Here is a 20,574-nt window from a genome sequence, read left to right on the forward strand (position 1 = left end):
AACATCCTCCTCCTTTTTTAGAGGTGTAAAATGTAAATGCATCCTGGCTACTGCAAATGACCCTGGGCTGAAAGTACTGGTAGAGCAGGGGAGGGTAGAAAAGGAGGGAAGAACGGTGGGTTGAAGAGGATGTGGTGGTCCTTCACCCTCAGGTCAGCTCTGCAGCTGGTGCTTGCTTCTTGCCTTGTGTGCTGCTTTGCTTGACCAGGACACTCAGCTGGTTCAGCACTGGCAGAAGCAGAAACAAGAGTGAAGCTGCTGAAACACCAGCGACCAGAGAGGGAGGTTGTGTTGTGATTTTGTTTGTTTAATAAAAGCCCTTACTGAAATGGCATCGGAGGAGCTCTTTGTTTGCAGTGCTGTGTAGAATGGCTCACTGGTGAAGATTACAAGTTTGATTTCCTTGATAACATGGATTTAAGATACGATCACAAATTCAGTTGCCTTTCTGTGCTTCAAATCCCCATAATCATGAGCTGTGTGGTCAGATTCACCCCTTCAAATTCAGCTATTCACACTATAGAGTCTATCTGTGAAATATCTGTCTAGACTCTGCTTTTAGTTAAAGGAGACAAATAGCTGTTCCTGGAGTGTGATCCATCTCACCACAGTCTACTGTGGGCCTAAATAGGTCAGATGAATTGGACACAAAGTCTGTATTTCTCTCCATTGACTTAAAGGCAGTCTAGAGAAGCAGCTCGTGTAAGGTTATTTGTTTTGTAAAAATCCAGTGTTAAGGATTGTCAGTCTGATCCTGAATGTCTACAGTTACTTGCATCTAGTTCCTACTTGTAGTTCTGACCAGTTTTTCTCACAAAACCGTGTTTGGGTGTTATTGTGAAGGCACAGGCTGGTATGAGAGGCAGTCTTGGGAGTGAGGAGCCTGTGTGTTTAAAATAAATGTATGTGTATATGTGCATACATTATCTATTTAATTATTTTGAAAACTAACATTTTAGTTACTAATTAAAAAATAACTGAATTTTTAAATTAAGAATGCAACATAAACAAACAAACAAAAAGATATCACTGCCAAAATAAGGCTTTCCTGTTCAGAACTAACAAGATATTCCTTTTCACTACACGTAAGAAATAGTGTACCATTAACTGATACAGAGAATGGGCACCAATTTCATAGAAATACATTCTTTGAAGTGTGTTCAGACTGTATCTGTTTGTGTGACAGGTTTTGGAAGCACTGGAGTACAAAAATATATTTTTTAAGTAGTGATTTAGATAAATGTGAATTTTCCTAAAAGCACTGTGGTTAAGAAAGACTTTTCCTTGTTTCAGAATGGAACTATGAGTCTGTGCAGTGGCTGAAATTATACAGATATATCATGCTTTGATGCGTGTTCAGTTTTTTTTCCTTTTAAAAAGCTATTTTATTGAGGCTAAATTATTGTAGGGATATGAAAAGGTATAGTTTGCTCTGAATTTATCCTTGGAGGGCCAGCAGATCATTGCTTTTTCTCTGAAATTAGATAGAAGGCTCCAGATGGCAGATTTCAGGCCCATCAGGTGTTTAAAATATGCCCCTCAGCTAAAAAGAAGTATTATAGTTAAATCTGTCATGGTCTTTTTATTGCTCTGTGGTACACTTGACAACTGCAGCCGCAAAAGAGGGAAGCTACAAGTAGCCCAGTCGGCCTGAGGTGGAGCAGGTCAGTGCTTGGTTTCCTTGGCGGCCTTGCAGAGTTTGATAGATGTTCAGACCTGCTTTATGGAATCATTAAGTCCATCATGGCATGAGCTCCCATGGAGGCAGTGAATTTGTTCCCATAGTTTCTTCCAGACTGTATGGCAGGCATTAGAGAAGTAATGTAAGTGAAACAGAGGGGAGAAAAAGGACACCTTCCCTCCCAACAAAACAAAAATCCCATGCCTATAAGGACTCCTCAATAATAGTAACAATAATGAAGTGCATCTGGGCTGGTGTTTTGCGCTGCGTTTCTCAGCTGGCACTTGTTCAGACCTGTCATGTAAGGCTGAGAGCTGATAATTCATATCCCAGAATCCTTTTATTTGAGTGGAGTGATGTCTCCAGTACGTGTACTTCCGGCAAAGGAGTTGCAGTGCTTTTCAAAAATCATAAAAAAGCAATACAGGCTTTCCTCTGCATCTTGACAAACTGCTGCTAATCATGAAGAATGCAATCCTGTTTCTGCACTTGCAGTAACTAAAAGTTCTCACAGTCAAGTCAGCTTTCAACACAGAGAAGACTGCTGCCTGACTTAGAAGAGGATAAACCTGGGTTACTTATTTTTCTGCATAAGTAGATGTTTTTATAGGCACTGATCTGGGGAGGCTGATACAGTTCTGGCATCTTGGTTTCTTCTTGCATTTTTCTCCTTTTTTTTTTTTTTTTTAAATAAATAATTGATGGGCAAGTACTTCATTTATTCAATAAACCATAGAGAAAGATACTATATAACTTGGTGTGCCTTAGCAAAAGATCTACTTCATCATAGGAAAGACAAAAAACCATTATCCCAGAATGTCATAGAGCTGTAGTCCTGCTGTAGTGGTCTCTGATGGCTCTGGTGAATTTTAAGAGTTAGATTTAAGAGTGAATGCATATGACTGGTGTGAAATGAAGTGCCATTAGTGATGCCTCTTTCACAAGAACATTATCGTGCAACAAGGTCGTTGTGCACTGACTGTGCTAATGTCTCAACTCTTCCTTTGGTTTCAGATTCCAGCAGGGAGACTACCACATCGATGTGTGCATCAACGACTACCTGGATGTATTCTGCCCTCACTATGAAGACTCGGTGCCAGAAGATAAGACCGAACGCTATGTTCTGTACATGGTGAACTTTGATGGCTACAGCTCCTGCGATCACATTTCCAAAGGGTTCAAGAGGTGGGAGTGCAATCGGCCACACTCCCCGAATGGACCGCTGAAGTTCTCAGAAAAATTCCAGCTCTTCACACCCTTCTCACTAGGATTTGAGTTCAGGCCAGGCCGGGAGTATTTCTACATCTGTGAGTATAGGAGATTTACCATTGTTGCTTAGCAGGTGCAAGAAACGCAGCTAGTTTTTCACCTATACTCTGTGGAAATGCAGAGGGCCAAACTGTGTATAATGCAGATGTTTTGCAGTGAATGCAGGCTTAAGTATCCCCAGATATATTAGCTAGGAATCTAGCTTGTGGAAATGAGATTAAATCACAGCTTCTTTTCTCACATGAAATAGCACGTCAGCCTGTTCGCTGAACTGTGGCTAACTTTTAAAGCACAGTGTGCTGCTACGTTTCCTGCAATATGCTGACGTGGAGGAGAAGGCAAGAAGGGAAGGGTGGAAGCTTTCCCCGTGTGTGAGGAAAAATAATTCATGTGTGTAATTCCTGGATTACTGCTCAGATTAAGTATCGTTTTCTTTGTAATCTTTATCATCCCTGAGAAGTGAGGTCTGTGTTTCTTGTGAGCAGTATAGCTGCTGATATTCATAGTCCAGCAATATTTAAAATGGTGACTTCTGAAGGCAAGCCCTCCTAGCACCAAGCCTCACCTGTGGTTTCAGCCAACTCCCAGCCCACGCAAGGCACTGGGAACCCACCTGGCATGAGAGAGCAGCTGGGGAGCTTCAGGCCCGAGGGGTAAGCTGACTGGTGCCTTGGCCCCTCCTTGCAGTTACCACGGCTGCAGCTATCATATTTGATTGATCCCCCAACTAAGATCTTGTTTCAGCAATTTGTTTCATACCTAAATCTTCCACTTGTTAACAAGCTTTGACTGTTCCAGCAACATTTTTTGTTGTTTTTAGTGTTCAGCTAGAGGTTTGAAAGCTGTTGATCATAGTAGGTACCAATAAATACTGCCCTCATATGTGGTGTTGGCCTTTCTACTGTGAAACAGAACTTCTGTCTCATTTCACCAGGGAAACTGGGTGTGTGTGATTCCTGTTTTTCAGCCTCATTTGTTCAGCTTTGAGGTTTTTCTTTTCCCTTTCTAAATCTACAGAGAAATGTATTCCTGGTGGAATACTTTCAATTCACTCCCTTTTCTCCCAGCAAATAAAATCCTCTAATAAGTAGCAGTTCAGCTTCAGAAGAACAGTGTATTAGTCTTGTTCTGAAGCACAGTAATAATAATAATAACAGCAAACAGTAATATTGCTTTCAGTTTAAAATATGGTGATTTTTTTAATATGGGTTAATATCAGGGTTATGCGGATAGCGTTCGAGGATAAATAAATCAGTAATTGTTTGTGCCTTGTCTCTCTCGTGTCACTCACAAAAAACATTCCCATTAACTTAAGCAGGTGTTTCAGGTTACTCAAAACCCTGATATTAGACTCCCTGTGAATGCTGGATTTTTATGTCTTTGTTTTTTTGTTTTTAATTCAGTTCCTGATCATCATCATTAAAACAGGCATACTTAATCTAAGGAATGAAATGTCTTTACCATAGTGCAGCACAAGGATGACATCAGTATCTACTAGCGTAAGAGAAGTAATAATAAATACAGAAATATTTATAGAAGTAGAAATATGGGTGAGGAAAAAATAGGAAATCTCAACTTGGTTTGTCTAGCTAATAGATTCATTGTTAAGATAGACAAAACCCATTGAATTCTCAAGCAAGATAATATAATTCAAATACACTCAGGGCACTTACGCCTGGTTTTCCTCATTTCTGGTTAAATTCAATATTTCCCTAAAAATCATTATGCGTATTCTCTAACGTTCATTTAACTGACTCATTTAACTGTCAAGGGTTCCCTTCAAAATAATTGTTCCAAAATGGTTTAAAATATGAAGAGCTTTATGATATTCAACTGAGTTTAGATTGAGTTATGTTTTAATGAAGGGTAACATAGCAAAAAATTAGCAGCAAAGAGATACTTGTTTACTAGTATTGTATTGTCCCGGTAGTCACTGAAATTAATTTGTAGCTGTGTTTCTGAAACACAGAGATGCAGTTGTCCTCCTTTTCTCCCCCCCTTCCCACCTTTTTTTAAATTATTATTATTAAGTATTTCTCCCCCCAGCCTTTGGGCTGCTAATGACAGCATTGATGATGCAGCAGTTACAGGGAACAGAAAAGCAATTTAAAGCGAAGTTCTTCTGGGGAGAGTTGTCATGCTGCTATGTTTTACTTCTAGTCTATGCTGAAGAAACAAGATGGTGAAACATCGTTCCTTATTTCTTCATCAGAATTGTCAGCAGGCTCAAGTGCAGGCTACAGAGACTGCCTTTACTACCTCCCTGTATTTGCATGATAAGGAAATCACTCCTCAGCCAGTGAAGTTCCTTTCCTCAGCATATCTTAAACCTTTGCCCTCTCTGCTGGAGGAAGGAAGGCTCACCATATAACCTGCTGTGTTCTATTAAAGGATACAAAATAAGTCATGTAGTCTAGACCTGTGGGAAGACTAAGTATTAAGTGGTTGGTTAGGTTTTTTACTTAATTACTGTCTGTTTGGTGTTTTCTGAAAGTCTTAGAGCTTTACCTTTTAAGGTAACGTGTCTCTATTTTCCATTCTTTCCAGGAAATGCAATAATTCAAAAACAATGACAGACTCTTTTCTGAACTGTTGGTTTCTGAAAATGCCACTTTTCTTTCTTAAGCCGTGCTTTCATGTATTGCTTGTATGAACTTGAATCTCACTTCTTTGCACGGTCATTCCAGGAAAATACAGTGCCAGAAAAATCTAGCTTTCTGATTTCAGATTCCTATTGAAGAAGTGAATTCTGCTTTGCAGACCTGCAATCAACAAGTACTGATCAAGTTTATTTTTGATAGAAGAAGAAAAGTTTATTAAATATTCAGAGAGAAAATAATTTTTATTTAGTTAGGTAGTGGATAGTGGGGGAAAACAACTAATAAGTCATGAACAGAAGTTTTTTTATAGTTCTTATTATGCAGTCACCCAAGGTTATGGTATGTTGGCCTGAGAACAGACAAAATAGTATTACTGAAGCAGATGTCACTAAAATATACCACAAGCAGAAACTAAATACTTAGTGGTGTAAATGTCATTTTTTTGACTGGAATGAAAAGAAGTTTGGGATTGCAAGATATGTTGTGTTACTGTGCAAGGGAAGATGAACACAAAAGCAAACAAGGGGAAAAAAAGGGTAATGAAATGTATAATATTATATAACTAAAAGTGAGGGTATTGTTTTCATTTTCACTACTTAATTATAGGTATTTCATTTTTATTAATGTAGTATATATGGAATAAAACATCAATAATAGCTTGGCAATTACACAATCAGAGCTAATAAAATGAAAAGATGAAGACACAGCTATAACCAGAATGATACTGATTAATGCAGAATCTTGACAGCAGTTTCCAAACCAAGCTCCTCTCTTGATATAAGTTCACATTGCTTTTCCTTGGAAGTAAGGCATCTCAGATAGAGTGTCAGAAGCTGTACAAATATTAAGCTGTAGCATTTGATTCCTTTTTGACATCAGCCCAGTTATTCCATCACAGAATTCAGTATTTGACATGTTTTCTTTCTTCACAAATCCATGCTATTTTTATTACCTGATGCCCCAAGTTTTTACATGTATTGTTTACTTAGCAATTTGATCACTGTGACTACTGTCAATTGTATATACTTACCCACTTTTCTTAGAGCGACCAGATGTGTTTCTTGGTCTTCAGTCCTGCTGCTGCAAGATTTTGAAGTATTTTGCTAGCTGTTCGTAGGCTTTATATGCAGGTTATCCAAATGCACTTTAAGTGGTTCTTTCTCCATATTTTCTGAGGAATACAGCTCCTTTCATCTTTTAACAATCTTCTTGTCTTACCTATTGTTTTTGTTGTTGTTGTTGTTTTGTAATCTTTTTAGTTAGTGTTTCTTTTTAGTTTGATGTCATTTATTTTCATGAAGCTTTTGATTGCTGATTCAGGAAGCATTTCTTGTACTGATGTGCTCCTGATCACAACAGGACAGTGTGCTCATATGATTTGAATTTAATTATGGTTATAAATATTTTTTATAGATCTTAAGTTTGTGATTAAATCAAGAAATTGAGTTTGTGTGGTTTTAGTTAGAGTTTTAAATACAGTTTGGTTCTTTTTTGTTGTTTTTTTTTTCTTTTTAATCCAGTTCTCCTGTATTCCGTTTCTGCAGAGATGCATTTCTGGGAAGACTGTTTTTAATTTGATCCTTGATTTTCTTAAAGTTTGTCCTTGTTCACCATTGTCTTTGTTCCTCTGCACTAGTTCCTTATTCTCCTGAAATTTCTGACTCATCTGTCCTGAGGGCTTTTATTCAAATGACATTCCACACTGATGGTCTCTGCTTCTTCTTGGGAAGAGAATTCTCAGAATTTCAAATATAAAATTGTGCATCTTTGGTTCCATTGCTGTGACTGGAAGGTGTCCCCAGCACATTACAGAAACTGTGGGACTGTTTGAGTCCTCATGTCATTTTTCACCAATGGCTGCCTGGTAGCTGGACCTTCTCACTACAACCACCTGCATGTCTCTGGCGGCTTCTGTGACTCAGAAGATATGAAAGATAAAAGTGTAGTAGATTAGAGTATTTATTATACCTCCAGTTCACTCTATCTTATTTCTGCCTGTTAGCTAAGTAGTTATTTAATAACAATAAGGTCTGTCGTTGAACTTTTGTTGAGGCAGTAGCAGTGTCTTACATTCAACTTTCTCTCTTCTGTCATGTTTGGAGAGAATGTTTAGTGTTTATTTGCCATTTGTTTCAAAGCTGCAAGCTTATTTTAAAGTTGTTACGATTAAGTTGCATAGCTTCTATTCTTTGCACCTGAGATGTTTTTGGTAGGATCTGCACTGACATATTTTCTCTAGGTGGCACCAACTCTGAATTCCTGGAGAGGGAGAAGAGCATGAAACTGTCACTGCTTGGTGATGGTGGTGGTTGTGGTAGGGATTTTTGATTATTAAAGAATAATTATGTACAAAGTTTAGAAGTCTACTTCAAAGCAAGGAATTTTATGTATGCCTAAGGCGTACCTGGAGTTAGCAAAGGAAAGGCACTGACCACTTTTAATAGATATTAACGCACTTCTTAAAACTTTCTGTGACTGGGAACCTGGAATAGCTTCCGATTGCCATCTTAATAAACTCTAAGCTATAAAATGCTATTTTTCAACATAGTCACCACCATTAGCTATGCATTTTCACTAGCAATGAATGAGAGCCTGCATGCTACACTCATAAAAATCAGCAGCAGCAGAGGTGACCCAGTGTCGCCACTGCTGAAATGTACCACCCACCACCTCACTGTGCTCACATCCACTCTTTGATCTCCATAGACACTCAGCAAGCATTGGTAAATATCAGTGGAAATTTTTTCCACGTGGAAGAATTCATTATACTCCTTTGCTTCATTTACGCTTCCATATCAGACACCGTCTTGTCAGACTGCCTCTCTGCTGCCATCTGTCACACAGCAACAGAATGTAATCGAATTTTGTTGAGAAGGTTCCACCTCTAGTGCCATACCACCAACATCTGCGTATAATGTTATAAGCAAACAGAATAAAATAGGAGGTACTACTTTCTGAGCAGCCCTTGTAATTGTTAGATTATGGATTTCCAGTGCAAGTTATCTTTACACAGTCTTTAGCTAAATCTCTTTTCGAGTTCTTGAGCAATACAGATGGACAAAATGTCTATCCATACTTAAAAACAGGTTATTTTGCTTTTCAGTTGAGTACAGTCTGGAATTGTATGAAAGGTAGCTGTTAGTTGTAAGAAAAAATACCTTATTGTTAGGAATGGTGTAGGCTTGGGACATTATTATTTATGGTTTTGTTGTTGTTGTTGGTTGGGGTGTTTTCTGTGCGTTGTATTTGTTGGTGGTGTTTTTTAGTTTTATTTTCATTTGTTATTACTGTCTTTGCTCATGTCAATAATATATAGACTATTAGAAGCTTGGTTTGGGATATTAATTTTCTCTTTGAATCTGTAATTCCTAGCACACAAAGTCTAAAATTCGGCTTTGGGCAAAGTTTGGACTCCAGCATTAGAAAGTACTGATTTGTGTCAGTTCTAGTGAAATGAGTAAAGCAGATTTATGGTGAATCTTGGCATGCTGTACTCAGCTTATATTGGAGGCAGCAGAGTCGCTGTAGTTACTCCCTAGGCTAAACTTTTATTAAAAATTGTTTCTACCAGTGGCAGTGGTTGGCTTAAGTAGCTGATATTTTGCTTTCAGTGTGAAAACTGGATTTGCCTTTCAGTGAGCGTCTTCAGTTCCATAGGTGTTACTTAATGAGGGTACTGCTGGTCTTTGCATTTTTCATTTCTTTTTGAACACTCAAGGTCTGAAGATCCCTTCTGGAACTCTCTCTCCAAACATCCAAGTTTGCACCAGAAGCTAATAAATGAAGGTTAACTAAAGAATGTTGTTCACAGATGCTGAAGGATTTACAAACGTTTTTAATGTGTTAATTGCACTTTTCTTTTGGGGAAACGTTGTTTATTGTGAGGCCCCTCATTAACCTTTCAATCAAGATCTGATCAGTGTAAACACTGATTCTGTTTTGACAGCAGTGGGCTCAGATATGCCACTCTACTATGAATCCTGCTTTGATAGTTGGTTTACCAGAATCACTCAAGATGTTCTGAATGAAATCAAAGTAATTGAAAGGGTTTGATAAATGTGTACTTTAAAAAATATTTTTTCTATGATAACATTAGACAGACAAGGAAGGTGACCTTAAAGGGGGAATTCATGCTTAGCCTAGTGTGTAGATTAAAGGACTGGTTTCTTTTAGAAAGCATCAGAAGAATTAAGCGCTGGTCCTGTTAAAAAGAAGGCAGAAACAATCGCTGGAGTCTAATAGATTTTGACGTTAGCAGTGTTGTTAAAATCCTCAAAGGGAGCGTTAAAAGCTGTTGAATAATTTGAGACTCGGGAGAAATCCATATAGGAAAATGAATAGAGAACTTGTGGAGGTGTTGGTCTCTATTGTTTGAGTTTTTCAAAGGCAATAAATGTCTTTCAGATAACGAGTTGAAAGAAGATGATTTGGATTCATGTTCTTTAAAAATTCAAGTGCCATTAAGAACATGATAGCAGCATAAATATAATAGGAGGGGAGGATACATTTGTATCCTCCATATCATAGATTTGGAAGCTGTCTTATGAGCATACATACTGTATAAGGTCTTGACCCCTGCATGAAGACAAGTAACTTGCGTTGTTTTCTACAGAAATACAGATAGTGGACATTAGAAGAATGAGGGAATGCATCCAGCCAGAAGGGGTGAGGGGCAGGGTTTTTATTCCCCAGCCCTTTTTTCCTCCTTATTTAATTTGCTGGAAGAGGATCAGTTCATTTTGTAGGAAAATAAAAGCATGTATTGAACATAGATATGTGATTATCAAATCACAAAGGTTAAGAAAGTAGATTGAAAAGACCTCAGATGAAAGATTTCCAAGGAGCATTAGGAACTTGATAAGGATCTATGTGACTCATCTACCTGAGAGCAGATGGTGACTAAATATTTCATTCTGATGTCTGTGGACCAGTTTTCAGCATTTGCGGTTCTTGTAAAAATCCCACTGCAACTTCCTCTGTAGTATGCAAATCCAGTGTTCTGCTAGAAGTACAACTGAGAGAATTGCACACAGCCCTTTCAATCTTTTTTGCAGATGGACTATTCATCATTCCTTGCTTTAAATCAGTTTTGATGTTCAACAGCTATGACTTACGTCTCAGAGGTGGCTGCACTTCAGTGGTAGGTGAGGCTCTTTTGCAGTGGTACTTCACTACTATGTTATGAGACTAATAAGGTGAAGCATGTAGATTCCTTGGATGAAAGAACTCATAGAAGTGGAGAGTATTATTAATTATTTTCTGAAGACTTATAACTCTGTAACTGTTCTAATTTGATTTCTGAGCAAACTGAAACCTGTTTAATGAGCTGTTGTATTGGAAGCATGCGTTTTGTAACATGGAGCGGATGCCAGCAGAAATGGAAATAGAGTACCAGTGACATTTGGAATAACAGTGTTGTACTTCATTGCCTTCATGTCATCAGCATGTTAGTCTTCCTGTTCCTCAAACTAACTCACCAAGGCAGAACTTGCTCTGCTCACCCTGTCTCTGTCATGATACAGATTGAATATATGGCGCCTGCAATTGGTAGACCAAAACAGAGTTCCCTCGCTGATGAAATGCTTGAGCATTCTGAACAATTGGTTGATGTCTTTGTTTCATAAGTATTCAACAGGGAACTCCATATTTTCATAAATACTTAGATTTAAAAGAAACAAATTTGTTTCTAAAACTACCTATCACTCTGAAATTAGAGGAAGATATAAAATAGGAGACTACCGTGGAATTCTTCTTTTTCCTATTTATTTCCTTGCAGTAAAAACTTTTCAGACAAGGTGGACGTGCTTCTAGGTTCAAAATGACCACAGGCAGTTAACACTGTTATGATCCAAGATTCATAGCAAGTCAGCATAAACTATGTAGAATAAGATCTTCTTCCTTTAAACAGAGTATTCAGAAATGCAGAGTTGCTTTATTCTTAAAAAAAGAAAAAAGAAAATCAGAAAAGTCTTTTCTTTTCAGGCTTCCAAATGTTTCCACTTTCCCTCAGGACAGTAGTAGGTCATCCTGAGATCTATATAGTTCACCAAATGAGATTTTTACTGCCTCTGAAATCTCCCTGGCTTCCCCTTTACATCATGGATATTTAATATTTAAAGAATTAAGTAGTATAACCAGCTAGATACAGCACTGCTTTAGGGAATTAAGAATGGCTTGAAGGTGTATCAGAATCTCATTCTGCCATATCTCTATGCACAAAAGTAACCAAGCTCCTGATGATGGATATAGGGAATAACGTTACTGTTGCTGATCTTCTGGGGGTGAAATGATCTTAATTATTTGAAGGGTAATCATAATGGCAGTATATTAATCAATTTAAAGAGCCCTGACAATTCAGTCCTAATGGTGTTCAGAATGTGTTCAGGGAAAAATACACCAGAATGTCTTAACTTACATTATGTTTTAGGATTTTAGATGGAGATACTGTGAAGTTAGCAGCTTGAATTTCCTCTTATGTTGTTTTTGGACAGATCTGTTTTTAGTAGTATTGGATCTTCCTCCTATATTGTGATGCCTGTGTCATTAAAAATTGCACGAGGACTACTTCTCTCAAATATTTTAGCATTTTGTGGGAAATGTGTAACTGCGAGCTGTGCAGCTCTGCTATTTCATACCATACAGCTCTGCATTGAGAATGAAGTCAGGATCCCTAGCAGGAACTGCAGCAGGACTTGCTATCTGTGATACCTGAATGTATTTGTGCTGAAGGAACCTTAAACAGAAATACAGTAGCCTCAGGCTAAAAAAGACATTGTGTCATTCTTAGCATCCTGGGGACTGTGAGAGAAAGCAGCCTCTTCTCTTGAAGAGGGCTTAGCATTAATATCTCTCTGCTTCTGGCTGGTGATGCACAAAAAAATCATGAACTTGTTTTTCCCCAGATCCTTCTCAGGTGTAACATTCTTGGAGTTATATATGCAGTTCTTATCAGTGCTTCATGGGGTTGGGATCTGACTTAGGTCCTCTCTGCATGCAACATCAAGAGGTTGAAGGGAGAAGTCATGTAGAGAAAGCTCCACTGATCCCTCAGCAAGGTAGAAAATGCATTTGTTCCTCAGAGAGAAATGCAGAAGAAAAGCACAGATTTATTCACAAATAAATAAGCTGTGCTCCAGTGAAGATCATGCCAGTGTTGTGTAGTTCAAATGTGAACTTGGAAGCAATCACTTAGCAATATCTTGCAAAATATAATAAAAGAAATTTTGCAAGATACTTAAATTGTTACATTAGCATTGGAATACAAGTGGGCAGACTATAGTATTACTGGAGTTATATGCAAATCACAGTGTAAGAACACATGTAAGTAAATTAGTAAGAAAAAAATACTAGTACCTTGATTAGTTGTCTGAAAGTTTTAAACATCCATATTATTTATGTTTCACTATTCATAGTACTGTAGCTTCTATCTCGGTCTCAGTGGATCAATCTGTGTACTCACAACACTGCCTTTGACGAGCACAGTGTCTGCGTGACAAGTACTTGACAGTCTGCTGCAAAGTGCCCACCATCCAGCCCATGCTCTTTGCTGCAGTACTGAGTTTCAAATAGGAAAACTTTAGATATCTCCTGCTGCAACATTTAAAAACATGCTGATGTCTAAGCAGTAGACGAAGCAGCTGCCTCATAGCCTCACAGTTTACTGCAACCAGCTCCCATGTCTTTAGAAAATGTGCCACTTCCAACTTACAGTGGGAGGACTTTAGATAACCTTCACTGTTGACCCTTTTCCCCCCAGCCCAAGCACGCCGATCAGCCAGAGTGGTTAGAAATGATTGCCAGAGATAGGGTTCCTCATCTGTAGCACTGCACCTGTGGTAGCTTTGCTGAGAATGCGCGCCAGTCCAATAGCATTCACAGTCCCACTTGAAATACTCAGTGGCAGCTCAAGCGAAACTGTGAAAATTAGTCACTGTCACGTTTAGGCATTAAAAGTGGAATTAGTAATTTATATTAATCACAAATGTTTCTGCAGATTTTATTAACAAGCAGATTGGCTGCCAAAGTGCTCTGTGGAAGACATTTTTTTCTCCCAACTGCTACACAGAACAAAACAGTTATTATGGGCATTTAGATAAAGATTAACGGTTTCAGCAATTCATTTGAGGAAAACCGTATTTTACTATACATTCCACTTCAGCACAGACCGTCACTGCCAGCATGATTTGTTGCTTGCTTGATAAAATTATACAGTGGAGACACAAGACGGTGTAATTCATTTTATAAGTAGAAACAGGTTAATCAACAAAGCTGAATGAGGTTAAAAAATAAACCAGACACACATCTCTTAATTTTTTGGCAAGTCCAAATATCTGATATGAGAAATGAGGTGGCCATCATTCTTCCATTCTGGCACTTTTTAGTTCATTTTGTCTTCATGTTTCCTTCTTTCTTTACCCACGCCGTGCCTCTAATTTCCTCAAGATGGATTCATGTGCCCTGCCTAGATCTCCAGGGAAGAGTAGTCTAAGTGACCATTTAATATTCTGTATATATGCAAGTAGTCCTGTGGAACACCATGGGAGCTGTCCCTGACCTCAGTGCAGGGTGTGAAGAAATGACTAGAATGATAAGAAAGAGGTCAAAATGAATATTGCAAATTTAAAAGAAATGCGGGGCAAACTGCCAGCATGACCTTCGCTCTTCCACATGTTTTGTACAGACAAAATCAATTTCCTAGCATACTTTCTGAGCTTATCGTATTCCAAGGAACTAAAGAACAGACGTGCTATATTTTATTCTGTTGCGACTAGTTTTGTTTTTTCTTCCACTTCTACATTTTAAGATGATAGAAAATGAAGAAAATCAAAACACAAATTTGTTACAAAGAAGACAAACAAGGGCTGAAGGAGAAAAAACCTCATTACAGAGAGATTAGAAAATTAATTGATTGGTGGCTCTGACAGTTCCCATTGGATGTCTAAGGATCCTGTAAAAAGAAAGTATAGTCTCAAACATAACATTTCTTGCTATTATTTCTTTCTCATGGATAGAGGCTCCTCTGAAGCATCATTAGGTTCCAATTATTTTCAGTGAAATATTTCTCAAGAAAAGGGCATGATAAAATCAGCAGAGGTAGTGTTATTCTCTGGAGAGTCTTACTGTGGCTAGTACTCCAACACTAATAGAGGCGGCTTCTCTTTAGAATCAAACTCGGAAGGTTTTGGCAGGGTTGATTTTTGTCTCAGTGCAGTTTTAGAACTCCTGTGACACTGAGCTTAATGTGCCCCCTCCTTCCCTCAAAATTAGTGTGGGGGAGCTGATGGGAGACCATGGGGTCTAAGGACTCGATCAGATCTGTGGCTTAATATAAACGCATACAAAGCTTGCAGTGAATCTATTCTGTGAAGAATCTATTGCTAATTTTCTTTTCCCAGGGCCTAGTATTTGCATAGAAGACTGTTCTTTCAAGAAAACTAAAATGTTTGCAGCAGTGATTACTTCTGCACTTACTGACCTTTTTTCCCTGTATTTCTCATGTGTTTCTTTAGCAACTGTATCTATGTGGGATGTCTGCTTTTATATGTACGCACACACACATATCGTGCATACAAACAATAATACAAAAAAGTTCCATTAGTTAAACTTCTATAAAAAAAATAATACTTTTATGTTGAAAGCTCTAGCTCTTGAGATTATTAAAAAAACTAATTTTGTCAAAACATAAATAATTTTAGCCTTGCTGTATAATCAATTTTTTGTTATATAAAATGCCAGTGAAGTACCTCCTGTGCATAGTATTATACTCTCTAGATTATTATCCTCTTCAATTGGCTGAGTTGGCCAATAGTTCTTTCTTGTCCTCTATGGACATAATCATGCTACTAGCACTACATGTGTCTCGCTCTTCATAAAATGAAAATGTGGTTACATATAAATTCTGTTTTATTTGAGAGAGATGATTATTTGCCATGCTGTTCAGGTAGAGATGCAACTATCGTCCCTTTACTTTCCCCTCCCTGCTGTGCACAGTTCCTCTCCTTTCTGTTAAATGGATGTGCATTAGAGCAGATACATTCCCACTGAAATCTTTACTGTTGAAGAAAATGGCAGAAGGAGCCATTCTTCACAAATGTGCTCCAGATTTCATGTGGAAATATGTGAGCTTTTTAGAAAAGAAGCATTTTGGTTTGCAACCAAAATCCTTTGGATGCAAAATACTCTTACAAAATGTTCATTTTCACTGGAGTTTTTCCAGACTATATGTCATCCCATATTATTGTCGCCTTCTTCACGGAGTGAGAATAATGCCTTTTCAAGTAGCTTTGCAGTTACCTGGCACCTAATTCTGTGGAATGGTCCACACTTGCCTTCAGGGGTGTTTTGAGGCTGCTGTGCACTCTCAGACTCTTGAACTTCTCTCTGCCCTGCCAAAACCTCACTGATGATCCTCATAGGAAAAAACTAGCATTGCTGCTATCCAAATTATTGAATGTCCTATGGATTTTACAGAGATGTACCATGTGTACCGTTTGTACATTCCACAAGGTCCTTGTGTATACCACTGCATACTGTGTGCTAAAATGTACATTTTAATCTGTACCGCACCCTTATAAATATGAGGTGAAATTAAAAGCAAGCATACATTCTGTGAAGACGTCAGCATTATAAACCATGAACAAATAAAAACAGCAACAGAAAGTCCCATGAATTGGCCTAGCTTCTGCAGCTGAACATTAGGCTGAAGAAAAAAGATACTAAAATAATAATTTTCTGTGAGGGTTGAAAAAGAATAGTAAAAGTAACTTCTTTTCCTTTGCTATTTCACTAAAAAAAAAAAAAAAAGAAAAGAAAAAAAACAACAAAACAAAACTTTTTTGTTTTTACATATTGATGCTTTTGTTTCAGATTAGAGATGTTAAGTAGAGATTGTGTGCATACATTGAATGCTGAAATGGATTCATTTGACTTACTTTAACTGAACTTTCTAAAAAAAAATCTGCCAGCTGTGTACACAGATTACTTGATCATTGTGATCTTTTTTTGACATAAACATCAGTGAAAATGACATTGATTTCAGTGCATCTGTGTTTGAATTGAATCTTTATGTAGGCTTAAGGGACTGACCTGAAGTACACCTGAACATACACGTTTTCAGAAATGAAAAAAAAAAGCCTAAAAACAGAGTAGAAACAATATATGTAATTTGCTCCATGAAAATTGCACATATTTCTTCAATCCTGTTCTGCCTTGATCCCAGTCCAAAAGGAGGTAAAATAAACAGGTTGTGTATTACCGGCCATATGTCAGAAGTGCTTAGCATTCCCAATTAGAGTCATAATTTTAGAAGTACTTAGCTGTCACTTAGGTATCCAAATAGTTGGCTGGATTTCTAAAATGCTTTGCACATGAAGCACTGAGTTCTCTGGAATATGTGTTTTCTGTTGTGGATTGTAACACCTTGAAATCCTGTCAGTAGGCTTTTTTGAATTGTATGTTCTAATAGTTCTTTTTTTTTTCCTTTTTTTTTCCTGTTGTTGTTTTATTTATTTTTTTTAATGTGCAAATGGAAAATTCTTATCAACATAAACCCCTTTTCTCCTCTACCATAATCGTGAGCTAAGATTGCCTGGTATTGTTAGCTATTCCTTCCTTTTAAAGCAAAGAGCAACTGTTAGCTTAGAAATACATTAAAGAGTGAATGTAGTGTTGATGTCAATGGAAACTGACTTGAAAGTGCCAGGTTTCTTTTACATTTAACTATTGTTTTAAAGAGCTATCTCTAAAGAGCAGGGGTATCTCTCTAGACAGGTAATGCTTTAATTGAGCAGAAGCAGTCTCAATGGGGAGATAAATAATGGGGATTGCTGGAGTATTGGGTTGTGGTGGCTTTTTATTGGGTGACGCCGTCCTCCTTGAAGGTGACAGGAGCAGAACCTGTGGGCTGCTCTCCCTTGGTACACAGCTATTCTACAGCTCACTGGTGGTCTTTCCTGTCAGAGTTCTGTCATATGTTGTGTAGTATATCCTCACATTAAGCTGATGGCATTCATTTTTTCCTTTTTAATTCTTCTTTTTTTTTTTTTTTTCTGTGGACTCACAGATTGGTGTTTTATCAGCAGTCATGTATGCAGTGTGAAAATTGTAAACAAGTATCATTAAACATCTCAATTGTGAGCTGCTAATGAATGTGACCTGTGGATACAACCATATAAACCTCATTTCTTCCTAAGAAAATGCATGCAATTATTTTAATTTGAGCTGGTGGAGACTTGTCTTTACATACACCATCACCTTTCACTGGAGCTGACTCCCCAAGTGTCACTGCATAGGTTTGGGATGAAAGGCAGACCTAATGAAGGAGCTTTCCAGCCCTTGGTACAGCTGTGGCTCTTGCTCTCCCTGCTGTGCTGCATAGCACACTGGCCATTTGTTGGCAAGTTCATATTTCATACAGCAGGGAATTGAAATGATTGAACAGACAGGAGAAGAGTTTTATTTGCACTAGCCTGGGTATCCCTAGACTCTGATTTGGCATAAAACATCTGCTTCATGATCTGTTTCAAGGCCAGTTCCCTTCCGCCAACAAAGGTTACGACTTCAGGCAAGCTGTGCCTTTGCTGGCAGGGGAAGATTTGCCTGAAGACTTGATTTAGTCAGAATCAAAGCGTCCTGCCACAGAAATCCTTTTTTCAATTACTGCAGAAAAGGCAGCCAGACGGTAAATGTATTAACATATTAAATAGTAAGTAAAGGAGGCTGCTGACTTCTGCTGCATGGGTTTTTGTGAAAAGTTGATATAAACAATGTCTGTGTATATGTGTGCATGCATGGCTAGGAATAAACATCCACTATTATTCTGATAGCAAGAGATGTGACAGATACTCTAGATGTTCCTGCTTCTCACTGCTGCAAAAGAGTGGAGTCTGTACGTACACCTATTGGTTTCAACAACAGTTTATGCATATTTTCAATTTGCAGAGTTAATTGGTGTAATATTGATGCAGCTTCTGTTGAAGTTCTAGGAAATAGGCCTACCGTGCAGTATTTCTGAATAAATTGATACATTACATCTTCTTTGTATTCATGGTAGGGATTTCATTTCATTTTTTTTGCCTCCTACCAAAAGTCAATTTTTGAAAGACTGATACAGAATTTTTTGCAGGAGTGTGATCTTGATCCACGCTGACACAATTAGAAAACAAATCCATGTTCTTTCTTGCAATAACAAAGTTAGCTTCAACCTTCATTAGAATGAGTAGCATATTTATCGTCTGTGTGCTTCACTGCCATTGATGCACAGTCTCCATAACATATGGCTATTTCTTCTCCTCAAAAAAAGGAAAAAAACGTCCTTTCTCTAGCTTAAAAAAAAAAAAAAAGTGATTGAATATTTGCATATCTCCAAGGAGCCATGCGGGTTAAACTCTGCATTCATCTTCTGCTGTTCTTAGGCCGCTTTTGGTTTAAGAGTAAGAACTATTGCTTTTATGAAGTGCCTTTTTCTATAAAGTCAAAACCTCACAGCAGTGCACAGAAAGCCAGTGGTATAAAGGAGCTAAGTAGAGTCTTTAATAGAGAGAGCTAGGTTGTAAGTGTTTTTGTTCCTACAGAGCAGATAGATTTGGTTCCATCTGTTCCATATTCATAACAAAGAAGCTCACTTGCAGGAGGACTGACTTCCTGGGAGTAGCATGGTAATGATCTTTTCACCACAGATTGAAAGTATCTGAAAATGGTCACTTCAGCTCAGCAGAAAGCAGCCAGAACTGATAGTGCTTCAAGCCTGATATTTTTCCACAGCTCTGTTTCAAGATGCACGTTCTTCTGAAAAAAAGCAAAACAAAAACATAAACCTTGATCTCCCCCTTCTGCCCCCTGTGTCAGTCTTCCTCCTGAGGAGTTCAGGATGTTTTCTCAAACAAAAATGGAGTGACATGTTACAAATACAGGGTCAGTTTTTTCTTTTTCTTTTTTTCCTTTTTTTTTTTTTATCTTGGTTTTAAAAGGCAGAAGTGAAAAATCATTTACAGCTGGTCTGTTTTCTGTTTCCTGAACTTTTTTCTTGATTTTGTCTTTCTCAGCAAGAAGGTTCTGTGAATGGGAAATCTGAAGTCCACAAAATGTGTGCGAAAGTTCCTTGCTGAGTTTCGTAATTAGGATGCTCCAGTGCCAGCTTTGATTACACACCTCGTAGGCTTTCAAAAAAACATCCAGCATGATCTAAGGAAAAAAAATGTTCTTGTCTCTGCAGGATATTTCACAAGGGGAGAACAGAAAAATGTGGGAGTGTACCACAAACACTCTTACTTGGCTAAAAAACAGATTATCCAGTGACCCCTAGAAGGTGAACTGCAAGTTCACAGATATCTTAAAAATTAACACAGAACGGGAAGGATCTTTCTCTGCTACTGGCTCTGTACTGGTTCTGTACAGCCCTGGAAAGAGAATACGGAATGGACATGGGTTTGCTCTTGTCCTGGCTGGAAATCCAGCAGGGTGCACTAGGCCCCATTGCCCCGTGCTCCCAGGCGTGCAGTGCCTGAGGCACAGGCAAGCTGTAGGCATGTGTGTCAAACTCACGTGTATTTGCAGATTTGTTGATTTCCCTCAATCCAAAAGCAAGATGTTTGGTCTCAGACTGTTGTTTTCTGTTATGTTTGGCTGGGAGTTTTTTTGAACACTGTTTCACAGCAGTAACTTAAGGAATAAATACCTGCATTTCCAGTGTCTCTTTTCCTAGCTAAGATAAATGGGATTGTATCCAGGCTTCTGTGGAGAAACTCAGTACACTGACCCCACTTCTGAATGTGAAGGAAAGACGAACTTGGCATGCAGGAGCATGCAGCTATATGCAGGTGCCAGAACTGCATCTAACACGGATATTTCTGGCATGGGATATCAAGAGACTGAGATACAAATATAAGCAGATCCCCCTGGTTACAGAAAATGGATAGGTTGTGCTCATTACTTACAGAATTGCTTTAGTGTGACCAGGCTTGAGGTATTTACTGATAGTGTTGTGGAGATACTACAGTAGGCACTTAAGTGGAGCAGTGATGGATA

The 20,574-nt window shown here is 38.2% G+C and overlaps 1 protein-coding gene across 4 annotated transcripts in view; it reads left to right on the forward strand.

Moving 5' to 3' along the window:
* EFNA5 (ephrin A5) overlaps positions 1 to 20,574 on the forward strand; it is a 207,558-nt gene that overhangs the window by 165,805 nt on the left and 21,179 nt on the right. For all 4 annotated transcript variants that reach the window (NM_205184.3, NM_001397572.1, NM_001397573.1 and 1 more), the window contains exon 2: positions 2,696 to 2,988. In NM_205184.3, coding sequence (NP_990515.2) covers positions 2,696 to 2,988 — 293 coding nt within the window. The remainder of the gene's footprint in view (positions 1 to 2,695; positions 2,989 to 20,574) is intronic.

Source organism: Gallus gallus, chromosome Z, assembly GCF_016699485.2.
Source record: "Gallus gallus isolate bGalGal1 chromosome Z, bGalGal1.mat.broiler.GRCg7b, whole genome shotgun sequence".
Lineage (NCBI taxonomy): Eukaryota > Metazoa > Chordata > Aves > Galliformes > Phasianidae > Gallus > Gallus gallus.